This window comes from Eptatretus burgeri, chromosome 10 (assembly GCF_056783735.1).
Source record: "Eptatretus burgeri isolate ZD-2024b chromosome 10, Ebu_testis_v1, whole genome shotgun sequence".
Lineage (NCBI taxonomy): Eukaryota > Metazoa > Chordata > Myxini > Myxiniformes > Myxinidae > Eptatretus > Eptatretus burgeri.
Window position 1 is genome coordinate 102,292,708 of NC_140970.1, and position 24,000 is coordinate 102,316,707.

The 24,000-nt window shown below is 48.9% G+C and overlaps 1 protein-coding gene across 8 annotated transcripts in view; it reads left to right on the plus strand.

Moving 5' to 3' along the window:
• Positions 1–24,000, plus strand: part of LOC147019320 (lipoprotein lipase-like) — a 157,304-nt gene that overhangs the window by 115,310 nt on the left and 17,994 nt on the right. For all 8 annotated transcript variants that reach the window (XM_085899717.1, XM_085899716.1, XM_085899715.1 and 5 more), the window contains 6 exons: positions 912–1,183; positions 2,468–2,647; positions 20,662–20,776; positions 21,371–21,610; positions 22,063–22,237; positions 22,646–22,725. In XM_085899717.1, coding sequence (XP_085755843.1) covers positions 912–1,183; positions 2,468–2,647; positions 20,662–20,776; positions 21,371–21,610; positions 22,063–22,237; positions 22,646–22,725 — 1,062 coding nt within the window. The remainder of the gene's footprint in view (positions 1–911; positions 1,184–2,467; positions 2,648–20,661; positions 20,777–21,370; positions 21,611–22,062; positions 22,238–22,645; positions 22,726–24,000) is intronic.

Below are 24,000 nucleotides of genomic sequence, written 5' to 3' on the forward strand. Positions count from 1 at the left end.
AAAGAGACCAATGAGATGAAGCTTTTCGGCACAATTCTCTAAATCAAAGGGGGTGAGATGATGCAACTAAAAAAAAAAAAATTAGGAAACAGCAGGTGATGGAGTTTTATTATGTGAGATTCTGAGAGTAAGGACCAATGTTTCTTTGAAATACGATTGGTTTGCATTTCGAGGTAGAAATAACAAATGCGGTTTGTGTCCGTGAGCACAAATGCCTCACCTTCTGGTCCCTTCCACCCCAATCCCCTCTCCCCCGATTCCCAAACAATCCCACAATCCAGAGAAAGACCCCAAAAAAAGAAAAAAAAATAATCCAAGACATATCTATCTGGGCAAAATGATCATTCCAGTAGCCACGTAACAGGATTAGCAGCAGGAACAGTTGTAGATAGACGTGCAAGTTTTTAAAAATAATTTTGGACATATTGGAGAAAAAAAACGTTTATTCAGTCTTTCCAAGCATTCCAGGGCAGACCTCTATTGTTTCGTTTGTTCAAGGACCCTGGCTGGTGGAGTGGTTTGCACAAGGTCAACTGCAAGGCCAGCCGAGGAATGGCGTCGTCCAGTCCGCGACTCGTGAAATGCTATCTTTATTTTTGAAATTGTTCTGCGTCGGTGCAAAGAGTTACCGTAGTCAATGCAACCGACGTGTGCCATTTCACATGTCTCAACTGTCGTTTGCAAGGCAAATGCCTCCAGAAGCTTTGATGGTCGAAGAACACAATCCTGGCCTTGATTCCTCTGCACCGAATTCACTTCTGAGTCCTTGCAAAGGAAATGAAATTCTTTTGTCATTAGCATGGTTAGCCATATTTCATCTCACCCCCTTTGATTTCGAAAAATGTATACATTTTAATTGACTTATCTTGTGCCTTGTTTTTGCTTTCTTTCTTTCTTTCTTCCCACCCTAGGCCACGGTGTCTCAACTTCAAAGAACATTGCGTTGACATTGAGTCCGAGCCTTGAAAATGCCATGAACAACAGCTTCCAAATACTTGTGCAGAATGCAAGTGACGTCGAAGGCAGGGGCTGCCCGATCGATCTTAGTCTGGATTTTCCAATCTCAGAACTTATGGAAAGAAATGGATTTTCGTGGAAAAACTCTTCCGATGGTTCCGTGATGCTAGGAAATTGCAATTTCAACATCTTCAAACAATCATTCTTTGTCATCCATGGCTGGTCGGTAGGTGTTTTGCATACCATGATACATACATACATATATATATATATATTTTTTTTTTTTTTTTTTTGAAACGACAAGTGCCTGGAGCGGTTAAATGGGAACCAATTTCGAATTTTATCAATTGAGGATGACTGTGTTTGATTGTTGTTGAATTTTCTCACTTTGCAGGTTTGTTTTCATTGAGAGATGCGAATTGAGAAAAATGGAAATGTCATCTCGGTGAAATTCCCAGTAAATTATGCGCAGGTAGCTGTGTCTTGCTTTTGTGTGCCCACAATTGGCTGTGAAGACCGCGTGATGTTTCACAACCTATACGAGGCCACAAAGAATCCACTTACTACGACTACCACAACTACTTTAACGGCTACAATTAGTCCCACCTTTTGGGGTCAGCTGGGGAACGTTTTTAGTTAGCCCAAATATTTTAGGAACTGTCAGGCCAAGCCTGACGTGCGACTGAAAGTGACAAATTTGTAATTTCACCAGGGTGCCGGCGATAACTCACCTGCCCTTCGCAAAGGACGCTGTTAGGACAGCGAACATCCACCAACCAATGCTAGCAGATGGAACACCCAGGTTCATGTCCAGACATTGATGTAGCACCCTGCTGGTGAAACACCATGGTAACGGATTACATCTGGACCGAGAGTCGAATCCAGGTTCGACGGCACAGAGGCGAGTGCGCATACCTCGAGGTCTAGGGTCTAGGCTGTCCTGTCATCCTCAAGGCCGACGTGGCGACCTCCACCCAAGTCATGAGGAAATTCAGGCAAATTGCATTCGATGCTTAATGGTGCATTACTTTTACGTATTATGACTATAAGTTATTCTTTATAATGATCAGATCGGGCAATTCTGCTGTATTTTTCTAATTGGCATTTTTTTTCTCTTTCATGCTAACTAAACTTTAATAATTGTCGGGATTTAGTGTCGTCTCAGTATGATGCCAAATCTTTATATATAAATATATTTGCTATAAACTATCTTTGCATTTGGATGTGTGCATTTGTGTTACTTAACCCTTTGTACCATAGCGGCCGTTTTACCAGCCACTATTCAAACCTCCATAAACCCCCGAGCGGCCGGACTTTTCTCCAGGGAGCCCAGGGTGGGGGAGCCAAAAGTCCAAGGAGCTCAGGGTTCAAAGGGTTAAACCGTTAAAGCACCATCTCCAATTTAACCCCTTCCTCTTGCACGTACACTCTTTTTTTTCTCATTGCCTTCTCATATATTCTCTGCTAATCAGTTTGTGAATTGATGAGGGGCTCTATTTTTGCCTTGCAGTTGGTACCCTTGCCAGACACGTGGATCGACTCGCTGGTGGCTGCGATATTTCACCGACACCCCCACAGCAACGTGTTTGTTCTCAACTGGCTGGATCTTGCTCAAGTCCGTTATGCCCGTGCTGTAAGAAGGGGGCACCAAGTGGCCCGCCATATTGCAGCCTTCATCGATTGGCTTAATGCAAGTACTTTATTTTTACACTCACATCATTCCAGTATCTGGATCTGGATCTTCATCAAAATCGAATGTTTTTTGTCCTTGGCACACACGCAACCTGTCCACCAAGTTTCGTCCTAATCGGTGCTGAACTTTTTGAGATATCTGGCTCATAGAGAGGGAGAGACTAACGGGTGAAAACATAACCTCTGTCTGCATTCAGTGATGGAGGGAATTAAATTGTTTCATTGCAGAAAATAAATTGTTCATGATGAAACTCTCTCTGTCTGTCTCTCTCTCTCTCTCTGTCTCTCTGTCTCTCTGTCTCTCTGTCTCACTCTCTCTGTCTCTTATGCATGGCCACATCTTTTAAGTTACAAACTCCAAACTCAGGGTACAAATACAACTTTGTGTGGGGAGTTAACATCGGCTATGTGGCCGTGGCCGCATGTGGAGGTGTGGGGGTTAGGCAGGGTGGGGCGTAAATTCTCTATGTAAATGTGTAGTTGTGCACCGTGTTGCGCCACCTGGTGGTGATGGCACAGAGTATTACAATTTCCCTTTTTTACTTGGTCAATGGTGAGGTCAAAGCACTGTTTGCACAGGTAAATTTGGTCCGCCTCCCTTCTCCACCCGTCCCCACCCCCCAAAAACGGGGAGGTCTTCCTGTCATCGTGTGAGATATTTTTTAGCAGAAAGAGAAATCAGGGCAAGGGGGGCGGGGGGGGCAGCGGGACGCGGAGGGGGATTTTTGACCCCCCCCCCCAAATAGGCATTTGCTTTCTTCTCCAAAACTACAAACACAATCTTGATGAAAGTTGACGACAACCTTCATCACTCATAATGTGCCAAAGTTTGTCAACCGCATCAAAATCTGCGTTCGTTGAGGGGATCTCCATGGGGGGGGGGGCGGGGTTAACTCCCCCAAATAGGTAATGGCCGTGTCCGAAACTACACACAAAATTTCGATGAAACTTGACCACAGCGTTTGCAGCCTTTATCGATTAATGAATGATTAATTCACCTTTGATGAACCAAAGTTTATCCCCTGCCTAAAAATCTGCACTCATCAAGGGGGTCTGTTGGGGGGGGGGGTTCACTCCCCAAAATATGTATTTGCTCTCTTCTCTGAAACTACAAACAATTTCAATGAAACTTGACCCCGACCTTCATCACCTGCACCAAAGTTTGTTCGCAGCATTAAAAAAAATTCAACGTATAAGGGGGTCTGCAGGGGGTTTGAGTGACGGTTGCTCCTGATCCAGGTAAGCATCAAGACATGCGGTCATATATATATATATATATATATATATATATATATATATATATATATATATATATATATATATATATATATATATATATATATATATATATATATATATATTACGGCTGTGGAAATTCGCATTACACCATAAAGAGCCCTCAGGTGAGATATCTCGATAGGTACATATGTAGTTAGCCCAAACCCGTTGTATAGAGGGAATTTATGTGATCCATTCGGGCTGCGATCCTCCAGTTCGTCGTTTTTCTTTCTCTCTCTTTTATTTCAAACAAACAAAAACCGCCAATGATGCTGGTGGGCTTTTCCCACCATTGTTCCCCACGCTTGGTGTGAGGGAAGGGGGAGGGGCAGCTCGCCGCCGATTGGTGGATGGACAGCGTGAGGCGGTCGGGGTGAAGGAACGCCGCTTTTCGAGAACCCTCTCGAAGGAGGGTGGAGCCGAAAACGGGGCGGAGTGAAGGGCGGAGCCCCGCGCTATAAAAGACGGACACGGGCGGGGCGCGTTCTCTCCCTCTTCCTGCTCTCTCTCCCTCTTCCTCTCGCTCTCTCCCTGACTCGTGGAACTCGCCTCCGTCTGAAGTCATTCTTGGGTCCTCGCCGAGCTGTGTCGTCGTGGTCCAGTGTCCCTGCGTCGGTGTGGAGCTCGCGGAGCCCGAGGAGCTCGTTGAAGTCGAACTGTGTCATCGTGGTCGAGTGTCTCTGCGTCGGTGTGGAGCTCGTTGAACTCGCGGAGCCCGAGGAGCTCGTTGAAGTCGAGCTGTGTCGTCGTCGAGTCTGGTCGAGTCGGCAGTGGAGGACGGCGAAGGTGACGGAGCTCGGAGTGGAGGTCATGGGAGGAGGACTCGACGGCCGCACCAAGGGAAGTCCTTTCTTTTCTTTGGGTTTGTGTGAATGTGGGTGGCGCCTGTCCTTAAAGTAGTATTGTTTTAAGTGTTGCCGTGTGTACGCGTATTCGGTTTTAACTCTTCCTTTGCTTTTTATGTGCATTTTTCTTTTGCTGTGGATACGTGTGTGTGTGTGTGTGTGTGTGTGTGTGTGTGTGTGTGTGTGTGTGTGTGTGTGTGTGTGTGTGTGTGTGTGTGTGTGTGTGTGTAAACGTGCTTGTTTGAACTTGTTCCCTGTTTCGCTGCGTCCTTTCTTTGACGCTCCATCTAGCATCACATAAGGGGTTCGTAGTGGGTTCAACATCCCGGTAATTAATCGGAACCGTCAAGGCCGACGATAACACCGCTCGGTTATCACTGTAGCACGGAACGGACCGCTTAAGCGGTTCGTGTCCGGCGTCGGCCTGTGGCATGGTACGATCGCCCAGTCGACCACTCGCGCAGGTACTTAGGTAGATCAAATTTGGCGAGCAACCCTATCCTGCGCGGGTGGGCAATTGGCACGATCGTGGTGAGGTTAAATCCCCACCCGTAACGAGCTCCCGGCGTTGTTCCGAGAGGGTCACGACAGAATTGTCCGTCCGGTGGGCGACGTGCCGCGATTCGAGTTACGTGGCCGTTCACACGCCGGCGGGCGCGAAGTTGCATATATATATATAAATATATATATATATATATATATATATATATATATATATATATATATATATATATATACATATATATATACATATATATATACATATATATATATATATATATATATATATATATATATATATATATATATATATATATATATATATATATATTGTTACGGATTCGCGCCCGCCGGCGTGCTGACGGCCACGTAACTCGAATCGCGGCACGTCGCCCACCGGACGGACAATCCAGTCGTGACCCTCTCGGACTAACGCCGGGAACCAGTCACGGGTGGACCTTTCGGTCTCACCGCGATCGAGCCAATCAGCCCCCGCGTGGGATAGGGTTGCTCGCCAAATTCGACCTACCTAAGTACCCACACGGAGGGTAGACCGGGCGATCGCACCTCGCCGCAGGTCGACTTCAGACACGGGCCACTTAAGCGACCCGTTCCGTACTATCGGGATAACCGAGCGGTGTTATCGTCGGCCTCGACGGTTCGATTAATTATCGGGCGTATTCAGCCCACTACCAACCCTTTACGTGAAGCAAGATGAGGATTCAATGAAAGAAATGACGAAGCGAAGCGGGAAACACTTCAACACAAAGCACATTTATTCGCGATGAACGGAAAGCACACATTCAATTCCACCAAAAGCACATAGAAAAGAAGAGAAACACAATGCAATTTTACACAAAAAGCAAATGCGACAATGCAGATCTAATACCGATTACGCGAGCACACGGCAACACTTATACAATTTTACTTCACAGACGGCGCCGACAACACATAACCAAAACCAAGAAAAAGAATACCCTCAAGGATGAGGCGGGCCTGAGGCCGAGACCGGGTCGGGCCTACCCGTCTGGTGATGAGACGCGGAGCGGCGATGGTGCCTCAACTCCGCGGGCCTCGCGGACAGTCTGGTAGGGGGTGGGAAGGGGGCCCCCTTGGTCGCACTATCTCAGCGCGGGGGGAAACAGGAGGGGGTTGCTGATGCTCGGGGGAAAGGAGGATTTATACTCTGCCTCGAGTCCCGCGACGAGCGTCTCCACCTCGACCAGGTCGCGCCGTCGGCCTCCCTGGTGTGCAGCTCCCGGCACGACGCGAGCACCCCCTCGTCTGCCCTCGCCGCCTCTCCACAGCTCCGTCCTCTTCGCTCCGACTCCAACGCACACGACGACGACGACCAACTCCTTCTTGCTTCTTCTTCCCAACTCCACCGACTGCGAAGTCTTCACTCACTCGACTTGACGAACGCGGTCGCTTATATAAGCCCCGTGGCTCCGCTCTCTCATCTTTGACCCCCTGCCTTCGACCTTTCACCTCGCTCCCCATTGGCCCGAGAAAAAGTGGGCGTGAATGCATTTTGATCCATAAATTTGCATATAGCGATCGCCCTCCAACGCCCTGGAGGCGGGGCCAAATCGCCCCTCGCTCACCGATTGGACGGAACAAAAGTGGGCGTGTGTCGTTTTTGATCCGTTTTTGAAGCGGAAAATCCGTGGTTTTGTACACGCTGTTCGGCGCGCGCCCTGCACGAGTCCAACACCGGTACCCACAAGCGGCGCAAGAACGGTGGCGATGCGATGGTTGCGAGGTGTGACGTGAAGCGGCGCCGCGGTGGGTGGTTGATGTTGTGGTTGGTGGTGGTAACAATGGCGGTTGGTCCAAAATAAAGATAGTAAAAGAAAAACGGCTATCCTGAAGAGTCGCAGCACGTATAAATGACATGTATTCCCACTAGACAACGGGTTTGGGCCTAACTACACATATACTTACCGAGATATCTCACCTAAGGGACCTGAATGGTGGTTTGCGAATTTGGTAACCACAACACTACCCCCTCCCCTTTTTACAGACTCGTCCCGAGTCGTCAAATTTTTCGTGTGCCATCATGTGTAGTTTTCCCCTAGTACATTTTACCTACGGATCCCTGAGTGCGACATTCATGGTATTCGTGTCCCCAAAATAAATAACCTGAGGGCTGCGTAACTACCTAAACAAACTCACTCACACGGACGACTTAAATAAAATTGCCGGCGCTAGGACAGACATGCCGGGGGCGCACTCATATTTACAGTACATCTTAACCTTAACTTACAAATTTTACACTAAACCATGGCCCAGGATCAATGAACTCTGCAAAAGAAAAGCAGTAAGCAGGGAGCCAGGCTGCTCGCATGCAGTCTCTGGCTCAAAACAATGCAGGTGACAGGGAACGTGGCTGGCTGCTCACACGCAGTCCAAGGCCTTCCCTTTTGAACTGAACGCAGTGAACCACAACGGTGCATGGGCTGCACAAACGCAGTCTCCGTGCCAGCTCAAGTGGCACACGCAATAAACACAACGAATGGATGGATGGATGCAAACACGGTGCACGGGCCGCCATTGCAGGCCCGTGTTGTAGCTGCCAACAGGGCAGTTCTTGCAGCTTGCAAACTGTTGCCTTGCGGATCCTGGCGCACATGGAAATGAATAGGGGGGGGGGGCAAAGCAAAAATTGAACGGGGCTGGTGAACGTGGGCAGTGGGCATGGCATGGCAAAGGTGCAGGCAACACAGCCCACAGAAGAAGGCCGCTGCAGGCAAACACAGCCGGCAGATGAACTGGCCGGCACAGGCCTTGAAGAAAAAAAAAAAGCCAGCCGGCAAATGAAGTGGGCCGGCACAGGCCTTGAAGCAAAACACGGCCAGCCGATGAAGTTGGCCAGCCTTTGCCGTTCAGTGGAGGTTGGTGGAGGGAGTGCGGTGGTGCTGGCCACTTGGAAGGCGGGCTCGGACCTACCTACCTGTCTCCCTCCCACCTATCGCCTTTGCCTGTCACTGTACATACCCACTCCCTTAATTTGTCAAACCCCAATTTAGCCCCAACTTATTTTTTTGTTGTTTTTATTTTTACTTCCCCACTATAAATCGTCCCCTAACCCCCTTTATCGTCTTTGTTCGGCTAACCTATCCTGTCACCTAGCCTACTCCCAGCCCCTACGTTCCCTTCCCGGAGGGGAACAAGGGAGAGCTAACGTCCTGTGCCGAGGCCCAACGAAGCCTCAGAATGGCCTCCCCAGAGTTCAGCGATCTATAACCAAAGTGGGTCCAGCGGCCCACAACGAGAGCGAGGGGATGGATGGTGCGGAGGGGTACACTTCCTAATCTACCCTAACCATTTAACCGTTAAACTACCCCGGGGCTTTCAACAAGCGCCTCTCGCTTAAACTATTGGTTCTAACAACCCAGATTCCCGTCGCCTGTGTTGGTGTCCTTACAATTTCGGGCCTCGCCCCCCAATTTTCTTCCCGTGCCCTCACACGGTCTCATGGCTGGGACACGTGGCTCCCTTTGGCAGGCACGACCCTCTGCCGAATCTCCCGCTATGGCACCCCCGGGCACTACACTGCCTCCGAGCCTACCAGCTCCCTAACACCGGGGCGTGCCCCCCATGGCACCTCCCCTGAAACGCACACGTGGCAGGCTGGCTTCCCAGGCCCCTTTCCGAGGGTCACCCTTGCCCACAACACTGCCCACGCGGCTAATGGCGCCCCGGGCCCCCGCACCAAGCAGGCGCACCCGTGCCCACTACTCTATCCCGGCCCCCCATGGGCCCTTGGCCTACCACGGCCGACTAGCCTGGTGCCCGGGGTACCCACTCAGCGATACTCACCTTTCGCAGCCACGCTCCCAAGCCCGTCAACAGGGCTCCTGCACCCCTCCAAATGGGTTTCGAGCCTACATTCACACCAACAACAAAACAACCTCCATTTTTCAATTTGACTAACCCCCTAACTCAATCTACACTGACCCCGGGGTCCCTTGGGCGGGAGTCACTCCTCCCCCCAATCACTCATCGCACCATGCATTCCCCATTCGCTCCACTCACACAGACCCGCTGGCCTCACTCACTCACCAAGCACATGCTTCCAATCCACTCACCAACAACTCTTCAACACACACACCACTGAACTCTGCCATCCTCCTATCTACATCCCCGAACTAACTCGTGCTCCCACGTCGTCCCTTAAACTACAGCACGTTCCTTTTAACCTACGTAGCTAAGCTACGTCCCCACTACACATCCAAAGTCTGTCTCTGTCTCCAAATCTCTTTAATCAATTTCCCCACCTAAATCTGGCTACAATCCCTCTAACTAATCCATTCCACGGACTCCATGAGGACTTACCCCTGCCCCATGAAGTCGGTCTAACTAAGCTAACCCTTCCCCCTAACTAGTTTCCATCCTGTGCCCAGGGTAAGGGGGTCTTCCACCCCTTGCCCAGCAATCCTGTGCACCCGAAAGTGAGGCTTTTTTTCCCTTGTTTTTTTTCTTTTCATGCGCAGCACCAGCGCGGCAACTCGCAGCTCGTGCCCACTACGCTATCCCGTGACGTCATGCAGCTGCACGTGTTCCTCGTCCCTCCTTGGACGGTATCATCCGGCAGGGATACCCCTCCTGCCGGATTCCAACCACACGTGCAGCCATGACGTCACCGTGCGCATAAAATAAAAAAATAAAAAACAAAAACACAAGCCCCACGTCTCGAGGGGTTCCCCACGCGAACACATGTGCTTTGCCCGTTGGAGCTTAACACACACGATCGCGTGGAGAACCCGTCCGGTCCAAATCCATAATCCTGCCTAAACTTTGTCCGTCCGCGGGATCGGCAAATCCACCGCGTGCGTTTCCGGACCGGGACTTCACGATCGCAAGCGAGCACGTGGTGGTCTCGTGCGTTGCACAGCACGGACCGCGTGCTCACTGCTGGGTGAACCCGGCACGGTCCCCGAAACAACCACAGCCGCAACTCGGCTTTCTTTCTTCACATGTCTCCGTCGTCGCCATTCGACCCACGCACACCTGCGTGTTACGACGCACACAGTCCACTCCATTATATTCACACCGGGAGACGCGGCTGCGTGCTCCCGCATGCCGACCGACATCTCCCTCACATACCGCTCTCTCACACACACGGTCTCCCTTGCATACAGCCGTTCACTCACGCGTGCCTCACTACTCACGCAAACCATACTACTTACACACGCGGGGGCACTCACCCGCGGTGCCTCATCCACACTCCGTGCCTCACTCACACATGCGGGGGCACTCACTCGCGGTGCCTCATCCACACACCGTGCCTCACTCACACACGCGGGGGCACTCACCCGCGGTGCCTCACTCACACACGCGGGGGCACTCAACCGCGGTTCCTCATCCACACTCGGCGTGCTGGGAAGCACACACTCCGGCACCATCGCCACCACACCACTCACACACGGGGTCGCTTCCACACACGGGGACGCACTCACACCTTGCACCACACACACAGGGACAACCACACTGGGGATTCGTGTCCCCACAAGGGTCTCCGGGGCCTCTATACCCCCCAAGCTTTCCGTGCACCCGTCCACAGCACTCCTCCTCTCAACCTCGCAAAGCACGACCGAACTCACCTGGTCGTGACTCGCCTCAAGGGGGCATACTCCCTCCCCTCGTTCCTGGAGGAGGCCATCCAGGTGCTCGCACTGGGTCCCTACACGCTCCGCGAGCTCAACCTCACTATCCTCCACTACCTCCGTGTGTGTGTGTGCGTCACTTACCCCGTCTTCATCGTGTTGTTTCTCCTCTATTTTTTCTGTCTCCCGTGTCTCTATACATTTATAAGTTTCTGTCGTCTCCTCGTGTCTCGTCTCACACGTTTTGGTCTCCCCATTTAATTTTTCCCTTTCGGTCAACGTTGCACCCCCTCCCAGCTCGTTCGCTCCTACACGTGGAGTCGCCATTTTAAGTTCCCTGCTAACGGCCTTCATGCCCGCCTGCAGGCATCGGCCCATGTTCTGCGTCTCCCCCCGGAGCTTTCTCGTTTCCTCCCTCATGTTTGTCTCCACCCTAGTTCTCATGCGTTCCATTTCGCTTGTGAATGTATCCATCTTTTCGTTCATGTTCGCATTTATCTTCGCTGTCATTTCCGCCAGCATGGCGAATAGCTGGGCCATGTCGGGTGCGCTTGGGTGAGTCGTTTCGGCAAGGGTTGGGGAAGGGTTTTGGTGGAGAGGGGGGGGGGAGGTGTCATACACCGCGGCCGCTGCCGCACCCATTTCGGGCTCTGAGTTCGGTTGGGCGAGTTCGTTTTCCTGTACAATCAACATTTCCTGCACGGGGATTTCATCCTGAGCCATGGATTCTACACATTACTACACATATACATTTCTAATACCCCCGGCTCCCGCTCGCCTTGAGACGCCATCTTGCTTCTCTTAAAGGGTTAATTTAGCTCGCTCGTAATTTGGAGGGAATCGGGGGTCGCTCCTCTCACCCCTGGACCGATTCCCGTGAATTTAGCCGGAGACAGGAGAGCCCGTTTTCCCGTTCTCCGTTACCAGTGCTGCGAGGAGGGCGATGAGTTTATATCGCACGACCTGACACCAGTGTTACGGATTCGCGCCCGCCGGCGTGCTGACGGCCACGTAACTCGAATCGCGGCACGTCGCCCACCGGACGGACAATCCAGTCGTGACCCTCTCAGACTAACGCCGGGAACCAGTCACGGGTGGACCTTTCGGTCTCACCGCGATCGAGCCAATCAGCCCCCGCGTGGGATAGGGTTGCTCGCCAAATTCGACCTACCTAAGTACCCACACGGAGGGTAGACCGGGCGATCGCACCTCGCCGCAGGTCGACTTCGGACACGGGCCACTTAAGCGACCTGTTCCGTACTATCGGGATAACCGAGCGGTGTTATCGTCGGCCTCGACGGTTCGATTAATTATCGGGCGTATTCAACCCACGATGAACCCGTTACGTGAAGCAAGATGGAGATTCAAACGAAGGAAAGGACGCAGCGAAAAGGGGAACAATCGGACAAGCACATTTAATACGGAAGCACGGAAGGCACATATATTACAGTCACAGGGATACAATAAAAGCAATACATGTATTTACAATCACCGTAAAGAAACACAAGCAAGGAACGATGCAGAGCTACAACCGAATATGATTTACTACACAGAACACTTATACAATTTTACTTCACCAGACTGGCGCCACACACACACATTTACACAGAACCCAAAAGAAATGGACTTCCCTGAGCGTGTCGAGTCCCTCTCCGAGGTCCGTCGACGTGGTCCCGCCTGGCCGCGACTCCGTGCCCGAGCGTGGTAGGCGAGGCCTCTCCGGCGTGCCTCGCGCCTGCACGTGTTGGCCACTCGACGCCACGGACCGAGTATTCGGCGCTATCCCAGCGCGGATGGAGGGGGGGGGAAACGTGGATGCCCGAAGTCGGGAGAGGGGAATGGCGGACGCTCCTTCCTGCCAGCGGGGTCCTGCAACTGCACCACAAAAGACCCCGCTAGCGGCCACCAGGACGAGCGAGCCGGAAGACGAGAGCAACCACGAAGCAAGTATATCCACCGAGCAAGAGCATCCACACAGCAAGAGCATCTACCAAACTGCTTCCCCCGTCTCCGACTTTTATATCCTCGGAGCTCCGCCCTGTTGCTCCGCCCCCCTTTGAGGCGCTTCGAGAATGGTCTCGAAGAGGGACGTTCCTCCTCCTTGGCCGTGTCACACCGCGCATCCACCAATCGAGCGCCAGCTGCCCTCCCCTCGCTTCTCTCCCCTCACACCAAGCGCGGAGAAGAATGGCGCGAAAAGCCCACCGAGCGTCCTCGTTGGGTTTTATTTGAAATAAAAGATAGAGAAAGAAAAACGACTGACTCAAAGCGTCGCAGCCCGAATGAATCACATTTATTCCCTCTAAACAACGGGTTTGGGGCTAACTACACATGTACTTAAGAGATATCTCACCTACGGGACCTGAATGGTGGTTTGCGAATTTCCATAGCCGTAACAATATATATATATATATATATATATATATATATATATATATATATATATATATATATATATATATATATATATATATTGTTATAGTTTTCCGCCCGCTCGGCGTGCGGGCGACCGCTTTTAGCCAATCGCGGCCGCGCTCACCCACCGGACGGGCAAACCGAGTCACAGCTTTCGGATCAATGCCGAAATCCAGCCACGGGTGTGTTTTTAATCACACCGAAAATCAGCCAACTATTCTGTCCGCGCGCGACAGGGTCCGATCGCCGAATTGTCGATTTACCTAAGTATGCGCGCAGACAGAAATGCTGGGGATTTACACCTCAATGGGACTTGCTTGGAAACGAGCCGCCTCGGCAGCTCGCTCCGTTTGCGATTTGCCGAGCGGTGTATATCGCCAAGCCCCGCTGGATCCGATTCTCATCGGTTTTTAAGAACCAACTATATTCCGAACTTAACTATGGCAGTTCAATTGAGGGAAGAGGATGCAACGAGCAGGTCAACATTCACACAATGGCATTTATTTGTTGCACACATGTGCAATCAAAGCAATTAATGCAATGGGGGTAAGGGACAGGACACGAGTAACAAAGCCTACAGCCGTTTGTCTATTTATTACGTGCACTTATAACAATTCTACTTAAGGACATGGCGCCACGACACTCGTACAAAGAAAAACCCCAGGAAAGGAAAGGGCAAGAACTGGACCTCATGGGCCTTTATAGTTCATGGAGCTGTGGAGACCGCAAGAGCTCCGAGAGGCCGGGCTGGTTACCTGTCACCCTCATGGTGACTCGCTGAGCGACCCTCGACGTATCGTCGGGAATACGGCAGCTCGGTTGGTCCAGGCCCCGCCGTGCGGCCTTGGTGGATTGGCCTAGCCAACGCCGCCTCAGAGGAATGAACGGGCCTTTGCTCTTTCGAGAGTTGATGCTCTTTTAAGAGCCCGTCCATTCCTCAGCGTTGGCAACCTCTCTCCGGCTTTCTCCGAACGAACCCGCAGTTCTGCGCGGCAACGGCAGGCTGGCTGCGCTCTGAGCTCCGACTGCCCTTCGCTGGACTCGCTCTTTGGCTTTAAGCTCCAGTCTCCTCGGCTCTCTCTCCGACTGAGCTCCACGGCGAACCCAAACCTCCACTTGCTCCAGCTCGACTCCAACCGAACTCCGACTTCATCTGACTCGCTTGGCGTTCCAGCTCGCCTTTTTATGGGGTCTGTGGGTGAGGCCTGATCCTTAACCTCTCACCCTTCACCCCTCGCTGGCTCCGCCCCTTTTGATCTTTTGATCCGATCGCAAGTCATGCGAAAAAAGCGGACGTTGCAGAGATCATCCTTCCCACGTGGACGTTGCAGAGATTATCCTTCCCACGCGGACGTTGCAGAGATCATCGGCCCTCGCCCAAACTAGGGAGTCCCCGCGTCTGGTCGCAGAGATGTTGTTCGTTGGTATGATTTGCCGTGGCTGGCGAAAAGATGGCGGCGTTTGTGGAGATGAAGGTGAGGCGATGTGGTTGATTTGTGGTGGGGATGGCGTGGTTGTTGAGATAGTGGTTGTGGTTGGCGCTGTGGTGGGGATGGCATAGTTGTTGAGATAGTGGTTGTGGTTGGTGCTGTGGTGGGGATGGCGTGGCTGTTGAAAGGTGGTTGTTCCAAAATAACGATAGCAAAAGAATAACGGCTTACTCAAAGATCACAGCCCGGTTGCACGAACAAAGCCATTTAAACATCGGTGGGGAAATCTAATCTGAACACTCACTTATCGACATAACTGATCTCCGGGAAACCTGAATGGTGTTCTGTGAATTTCCACAACCATAACAATATGTATACTGCATTTGCGTATTTAAAAAAAAAAAATATATATATATATATATATATATATATATATATATATATATATATATATATATATATATATATATATATATATATATACGGCATTTACATTTTTAAATTTTTTTTTATATATACTAGACGACCCATGAACCCATTGGGTTCCCGTTGTGACAGCAGTTGATAAAAAAAATCCTTAAAAAAAAAACAGAAAAAAAGATAGCTCCAGTGAACTATACCGCTGAGGTTGTTTGCATTGATCAAATTCTCCCGAAGAGTACTTGACTGAATCGGGAATTTATTTTTTAATAATTCTTTTCTTTTCCCGATTTGAACGAAACTTGATACTGCACACCGCATGAGAATGGTGAGTAAGGTGGGCCGAAAATTTTTGCACTATCGTGTGCCGTTTTGGCTGTATTTCGGGAACATACATACATACTGTACATACATACATACATGATGAGAGTTTTACTAATATATAGATAGATCGATAGATATACACACGTATACTGAATTCATATATTTAAAATTATATATATATATATATCGGACTTCCGGTTCCGGTTTTGAGCGGCAAGAGGTCTCCTTCGGGGCTCCCTGCTGATGTTCTCAAAGTTAAGTTCCGGTTGTTATTTGTCCCGTTTTAACTGTTTAATTTTCTCACCTACATGTTAATGTGTGTTCCTGGTTCGGTTTTGTTTCAAAAATCGTGCTATTTTGTGAGTATTTATGTCGACGTTCTTACTTGGTGTTTGAGGCCTAGTCTTAGGCTTGAGGCCTACCGGTTCCACTCGGTGTTCGATCGTTTTTTTTTTTTGTTGTTGTTTGTTTTTTCTCCCCATTACCTTCAATTTCTATCCTCCCCATTACCTTCAATTTTCATCCTCCCCACTTTCCAAACATCCCCCATTCTCCCAACTAATCTCTTTCTTATCTCAAAAAAAAAAAAAAAAAAAATACCCAACAACAACAACAACAACAACACGCTCACCTTCTCCCGATTCTGCTACTTCTTCTTCCTCTTAACTTCCTCCTCGTCTTCCTCGATTTCTTTTTTTTTTTTACACTTCCATGACCCAATCTGTTGAACTCTCTCATACATTAATATTAACAACAAAAACGATCTCATAATGCTTCATCTTCCTCTCTCACACATGTGGCACTCTTTACTGTTTCACAATGCACTACTCTTCTGCTATTTTAACAGACTGCTCTCATTTCGACCTCTCCTTCATTCCTTGCCTAAAAAATCCAACTATTACAGCGCTTCTTCTCTCCATGCTCTGAATTCGCCTTCATTGCATCCATCAAGAATTGTGTTAAATCGCATCTCTGACCTAAAACTTTTAAAAACCACAGTTTGCCATGGATGCTTGCTTTCCATCAACCATTCTTTTTTCCATCTTCAGTGCCAACTCACCCCCCTCACCCCTCACTCTCACTCTCAAAGCAACCATCCCACTCTTCTCCTTCCAAGCCTCCCTCTCACCTCTTTCAAAAATTCCCCCCTCACCTTTCTCCAACCTTTCATCCCCCTCACTCTTCCTTCTCTAAGTTGCCCCCCCTCTCATCCAACAACCTGCCTCCCTCCACTGCCCTCTCACCTCCATCTCTTCACTCCACCTCCTCAAATCCTCAACTGCCATCTTCCTTGTCTCTTGTCCCCCCTCTCTCCCAGCACCACAGAGCCTTTTCTCCTCCTCATTCGGCCCCCTCCCCTCGCTATTCTGCAATACCCCACACTCCTTCAGCAACCCTCCTTACCTCCCCCCCTCGTCCCTCGTCCTACCCTCCCCCGCCCCCTCCACCTCCTGCACCCAAAGCCTCCTCCCCTACCTCTTCATTAAAAGTGTGGACCTCAAATATCCGGGGCCTTCGCTCAAACCTTTCAGATCTTTCCCTACAGGTTGCTGAAATGAGAGCGAGAGATGAACCTTCAGAGTTTAGGCTTTATTCCATTTGATTGGAGCCGCTTCTGTGGACACACCAGGAAATACAGGTTCAGCTAGGAGTACATAAGCAGAAACGTATACATGTGCAGTTAACCATTGCAGACTAATCCGCGTAAGCACGGAGTTCGATATAATCTCCATTCTCACCAGTCAATGAGCACCTTCAGTTAACGAGCATCAAGTGGACAGCCGATGTCAATAGCAATGCCCCGGGGACAATCACTCGTGCCGCAGAGAGACATCCCCTTATACGCGAGACGCACAACATGTGATCCCGCGTCATGTCCCTTGATTCACGTTAATTCACCACAGTTGCCACTGACAAACCAGACATTATCTGCCTAACAGAAACTTTCCTCTCCCAAGACGTGTCTGACTCCCAAGTATCTCTCCCTGGTTACTCCTTCTTACGGTATGACAGACCTGAGCCTCGTCCTGGTGGAGGTGTTGCTCTCTTCATCAAAGACTCTATTCCTCACTCTCCCTGCACTGCTCTCACTCCCCCACACCCTCAGGAATACCTCTGGCTTCGGCTTCCCCTCCACTCCCACCTCATGTTTATATGTGTACTGTACCGTCCACCGAACAGTGATGACTCCATCTACACCTCACTCTCCGAAAACATGGACCATCTTCTATCTTCTCATCCAAACTCTCTCTTCCTCTTATGTGGCGACTTCAATTGTCATCACGCCAGTTGGCTAGGTGTGGGTACCTCTCTCTCACCTGCCATGGGACATCAGCAAAAGCTTTCTGTGACTCATTGGGACTGACTCAATCGGTCAACTTCCCGACGCGGATCTCAACCAATGGTACTCCATCTCTTCTGGATCTGATTTTGACAAATTTCCCTGACAATATCTGCTGCTCTTCCTTCGCTCCAATTGGTTCTTCTGACCACGTCCTTGTTAAAGTGGACATCTCTCTGGCTGTTATCAGAGAACCACCTCACCGCCGTCGAGTCTGGCATTTCACTCAAGCCGACTGGCAGGGTCTCCGAGCAGCCATCAAACTTACAGACTGGTCTCCTCTCACTACTTTCTCAAACATCAACTCATCCTGGGAATTCTTTCAAAGAAACTTGCTCTCCCTCATGCACAGATTTATCCCCTCTCGTGTTCAGTTGTCTTACCCTTCCTCCCGCCCTTGGTTTACTGAAGCTTGTGGCGAGGCAGTTGTCCTGAAACAACTTGCCTTTGCCTCATGGAAAGCAAACCCAACTGAGGGCAATCTCAGTTCTTTCCACAAAGCTCGGAACAAGTGTGTATCTACCCTCAGGAGAGCCAGAAAACAACATCTTTCTCATCTCAAGTCTGAACTCTCAAACCTCTCTCCCTCCTCAAAATCCTGGTGGCGTTTAATCAAATCTGTTTCTGGTGTATGTTCCCCCTCCATCCCTCCCTTACCTCAAATGGCCGCACTGCTGATTCCACACGTGATAAAGCTGAATGTCTAAACTCGGTGTTTGCAGCTAAATCTTGTGTCCCAAACCCATCACTATCTCTACCCACTTTACCCAGTCGCACCCAACTGTCCCTGGACTCTGTATCCTTTTCTCCTGACAAGGTGGAGAGCTTGCTTTCAAACCTCGAGTCAGGATTCTGCAACCGGTCCAGACGGCATCAGCCCACGTGTCCTCAAAGCCTGCTCTTCTGCTCTTGCTCACCCTCTCTCTGTTCTATTCACCCTCTCATTTTCCCAAGGTCATCTGCCATCTGCTTGGAAATCTGCTAACATCACTGCCCTGCATAAAAAAGGTGCAAAAACAGATCCCTGTAACTACAGACCAATCAGCCTTCTCCCAATCATCAGCAAGGTTATGGAATCCATCATCGCTTCAGACATGAAATCCTTCCTCTTCTCCAATGGCTTGATTTCCAATCATCAATTTGGTTTCAGACCAGGTCACTCTACCCTGGATATGCTGCTACTGCTCTCCCATCAATGGATGGAGGTCCTCAATGCCAGACAGGAAATCCGAGCCGTATCCCTGGACATATCACGTGCTTTGACACAGTCTGGCACCCTGCCCTACTCACCAAACTCTCTTCCCATGGTATTCAAGGCCATCTCCACTCATGGCTCGCAGACTTCCTCTCCTGTCGCAGTCAACGTGTGGCCCTAAATGGAGTTCTTTCATCCCCTCTTCCTGTGCAGGCTGGAGTTCCTCAAGGTAGCGTTCTGGGCCCTGTTCTTTTTCTGGTTTTCATCAATGATCTCTCGGACTCTCTGGAAAATCCTCTATTTCTCTTTGCCGATGACTCCACCCTCTGCCGTACCATCTGTCATCCCTCAGACCGGCAAGCAGCAGCTTCTTCGCTCACTGCAGATCTGGATAAAATCACAAACTGGTCCAACACGTGGAACATGTCTTTCAATCCACACAAATCTCACACTCTCACTATGTCTCTTCGAAAGGACCATTTAGAAAACCCCCCATCCACTTTCTCAACAATCCTCTGGAAGAAGTCTTTTCGTTCAAGCTTCTGGGTCTCACTATCTGCCATGACCTTTCCTGGGAAAGTTACATTTCCAACGTTGCCTCAAAAGCCAGTCGCCGACTGAGGAATCCTCCGTCGTGCAAAGTCCTTCCTCGGCCCTCTTGAGCTCCTGACTACTTACAAAGCTTTTGTCCGTAGCCTGATGGAGTACTGCTCTCCCCTCTGGGCTGGTGCTCCTGCCTCCCACCTTTCTCGGCTTCACGCTGTCGAAACCAGGGCTTTTAAGATCATTGGCATCTCCCGCAATGAAGCTGAGTCTTTGGGCCTCTCACTCAATCACCGCAGGTTGGTCGGTGGTCTTTCTGTCTTCTACCGACTCCTCTCCAGCCTTGCCCCCCTGCTCTCTCTGCGATTTGTCCCAACCACATTTCCACAAGGCGCTCAAGGTCCGCAAACAACCCCCTTGAGGTAAAACTACCAGAATCACGAAGCACTCCTCATCTTCACTTTTTCATTCCTCTTTTTTCCCGCCTTTGGAATAAACTTCCTCACTCTATTCTTTCCCATTCTTCCCTCCAGGCTTTCAAAACAGCTGTTCACCACCACCTCTTATCTTCCCCCATCCAAATCCTCGATCTTTTCTACCCCCGATAATCCACCCAAGCCCACTTCCTTCAATTCTCCTGCTTTCCTTCCTGAAAGTCCCTGTAATGTCCATCTTCTCTTCGCCACGTTCCCCGTCCCATCCCCATCCCTCTCCCTTCCACAGTTCACCTAATGTGTCTGTTCCCCACTGTTTTGTCCCTTCCACTCCCGCCCCTCTTGTCTCATGCCTCCTTGCTGTGAGTTGTGTGTTAGCTCTCATACGAGCCTCGACCAAGGTATACAAAAAAAAAAAAAAATATATATATATATATATATATATATACACTTTATATTTGTATATATATCCGTGCAAGAGGAAGGGGTTATATACCCTCATAAAATATATTTATGTGTTTATATTCTTATATTGAGATTTGCTTTGCTTGAAGCAAACAATGCTTGGATTGAGGCAAAAGTTTTGCAGCTGATCCAATATGCTGTCAGATTATGTGGCCAATGAGGTGCTGTGAAGTCTCCTGATAAATGCCGTTATCCTCCTTTCCACAATACAGGAGCAGTGGGGGTACTTGCCAAAGCGTATCCACTTGGTGGGATTCAGCCTGGGAGCTCATGTGGCTGGATTTGTTGGCTCTGCTGTGAGCCGTGGACAGATTGGCCGCATTACTGGTAAGTTTATCTTCAATGTGGGTGTGCAGTTGTTCCAGTGGCTATCTCATTCCACCACTAAGTTTTTGTGAAGGACTGTTTGTTGGTCTGTTACCTCCACCACCGAAGATGAAGGAGGTTATGTTTTTACCCCTTTCTGTCTTTGTTTGTTTGTTTGTGTGCAAGATGTCTCAAAAAGTTGTGGACATGTTGGGTGTGTGACAAGGATGAACGGATTAGATTTTGGTGAAGATCTGGATCCGGATCTGGATATTTCAATTGTTTAAGTGATTCTTCACCATTGAGAGATTAGACCAAAAACGAGATATATCACGATATCTCAAAAAGTTGTGGACGGATTCGGATGAAACTTGGTGGACATGTTGGGTGTGTGACACCCCTTGCTGACACGACACCGGAAATAAGTTTTTCTGAATAAATTTGATTGATTTACAGATAACTTAGAGCTTCAACCAATTTGGCTATCCTGCCAATCCCAAATTTGTGTACGCCTTTTAAATACTGTACTTCGATTCTGAAAGCCAAAATGCTAAACTGACACACCTGATGCATATATATTTCAACATTATCCACCTCTCCTAATTTCCTTTCCAGGCCTTGATCCAGCTGGACCCATTTTTGAAACTGCTCCACCAGATAAATCCCTATCTCCAGATGATGCGCTTTTTGTGGACGTCATTCATACCTCAATCGTCGGTCCTGCAGGCCTTAACTTCAGCATGGGAATCCAAAGGCCTGTTGGCCACCAAGATTTCTATCCTAATGGAGGGACATATCAGCCAGGCTGTGACTGGTCCATTGCCTATGAGAATGTGGGAAAGTACGGCATCATGGGTATGCTTCACTGGCCACACTGATATAATAATCTTTGAAAATGCACCTTGGGGATTGTCCATAAGATCCTCCTTGTTTTACTTACTGAACGTTTGTTATTACAACTTTTTTTACAGCTCATGAGGGAGCTTGTCCATCAGCTGCATGTAGAACAAGACTATTCGAAGACATAAATGTACTTTAACATGAATTATATGGACACAGTGCACAATTGACACGTCAACACAGCTTCCGCGATTTGAATTGGGATCCTCTCATCATGAGTTTTGAACTCGGTGGTGGGAACACGAAATCGACTGACTCAACATACCAAACTGGCCAACACCACCACCGACGTAAACGACAGGACGCTCCAAGAATTGGGACATTAGGCCACAGCATATGTCAGCCAGGGCAGAGACCTAGATTTTAATCCTTAATCGTACATGAAGTGCATTCTCTCGTGTTCTCAGGTCTGGCACAGACTTTGAAGTGCGGCCATGAACGTGCAGTGCACATATTTGTGGATACGCTTCGTAGCAAATATCTACCTCCAGCATACCCTTGCTCTTCGCTAGAAGAATGGCAGCGAGGCAATTGCCTCAAATGCAACAAGTCCACTTGCCCTTTGATGGGCAAGGAAGTGAAGTGAGTGCTCAATTTGAACTTCTTGCGTTGCTGAAATGTTCTGATAATCTTGGCAGGAACGCTTCGGTGAACCTCCATGATCTCGGCAGATAGACTCGTGATGTAACAAAATGAAGGGGTCATGGTATAGATCGGGGTGGGGTGGGGAGGACAGACAGACAGACGCTTTCTGCGTGTGGAAGGGTGAATCAATTTTGTTCATTATTATTTACTTTTTTTCAACAATTAGCACTGCAGTCTCTACTCAGAATGCAATTTAATGGCCAAGAGAACACACAAATGCACAAAAGTGACAGAATGATTACTTGGAAACTACCATGCGTATAACAAGCAGAACAATGAAATAAGCAGATTGTACATTTGATGTGATTATGCAAGTTTCTCCTGCTAATGTCGTGTTTGCTTCAGGTTGAATAACCGTGCTCGGAGACATGCCATACACCACAAGGGTCTCTACCTGCAGACTGCGGCGAGTCCACCTTTTATCGGTAACAAATGGCATCGCAACCTTATGTCTTTGGCTTGCATTATAACTGCAATTATACCATACGAAGTGCGGTACTTCAGGATGATGTACATATTTGGAGAAATACAAAAGTGTAATTTTTCTTTGGAATCCAACTCGTCTCTTCTCGTACAACTCTAACTGCAAGCAAAAGCATTCCAAAGTGTATGGGATTTTTTTTTTCCAATTTCAGAGGGGAATTGGCCATTTTGGATGCTGGTCAGAAAATCAATATGAACAAAATAATATAACTTTAAAGATGATAAAACAGTTCTGTTGTAGCAACCTATTTAAGCAAGATCGGGAGACAAGAGAAGACAAGACGTGGTGGAGGTGATGCCCGATAAATCCACATGTCACTTCGAGCCACCTTTGTCGAGTCTCTCGTCAGACAGGACCTGGAGGACTCTATTTGGTGGGAAATTCCACGAAAAAAACAAAACCTCACCGACTCTAAATTGGAATTACAGTATACAGTATATCGCAGCCCAACAGCCGCAACTAAAACAAATGACCGTCTCTTGCAAACGATTGAAGAAGCGACTCTCAGCATTAAGGAAGTGTCTCTCAGCATTAAGGAAGTGTCTCTCAGCATTATTGAGGAAGTGTCTCTCAGCATTATTGAGGAAGCGACTCTCAGCATTATTGAGTAAGCGTCTCTCAACATTATTGAGGAAGCGTCTCTCAGCATTATTGAGTAAGCGTCTCTCAACATTATTGAGGAAGCGACTCTCAGCGTTATTGAGGAAGTGTCTCTCAGCATTATTAAGGAAGTGTCTCAGCATTATTGAGGAAGTGTCTGTCAGCATTATTGAGGAAGCGTCTCAGCATTATTGAGGAAGTGTCTCAGCCTTATTGAGGAAGTGTCTCAGCATTATTGAGGAAGCGTCTCAGCATTATTTAGGAAGCGTCTCTCAGCATTATTTAGGAAGCGTCTCTCAGCATTATTTAGGAAGTGTCTCTCAGCATTATTGAGGAAGCGTCTCTCAGCATTATTGAGGAAGTGTCTCAGTATTATTGAGGAAGTGTCTCAGCATTATTGAGGAAGTGTCTCAGCATTATTGAGGAAGTGTCTCAGCATTATTGAGGGAGTGCCTCTCAGTATTATTGAGGAAGCGTCTCTCAGCATTATTGAGGAAGCGTCTCTCAGCATTATTGAGGAAGCGTCTCTCAGCATTATTGAGGAAGCGTCTCTCAGCATTATTGAGGAAGCGTCTCTCAGCATTATTGAGGAAGCGTCTCTCAGCATTATTGAGGA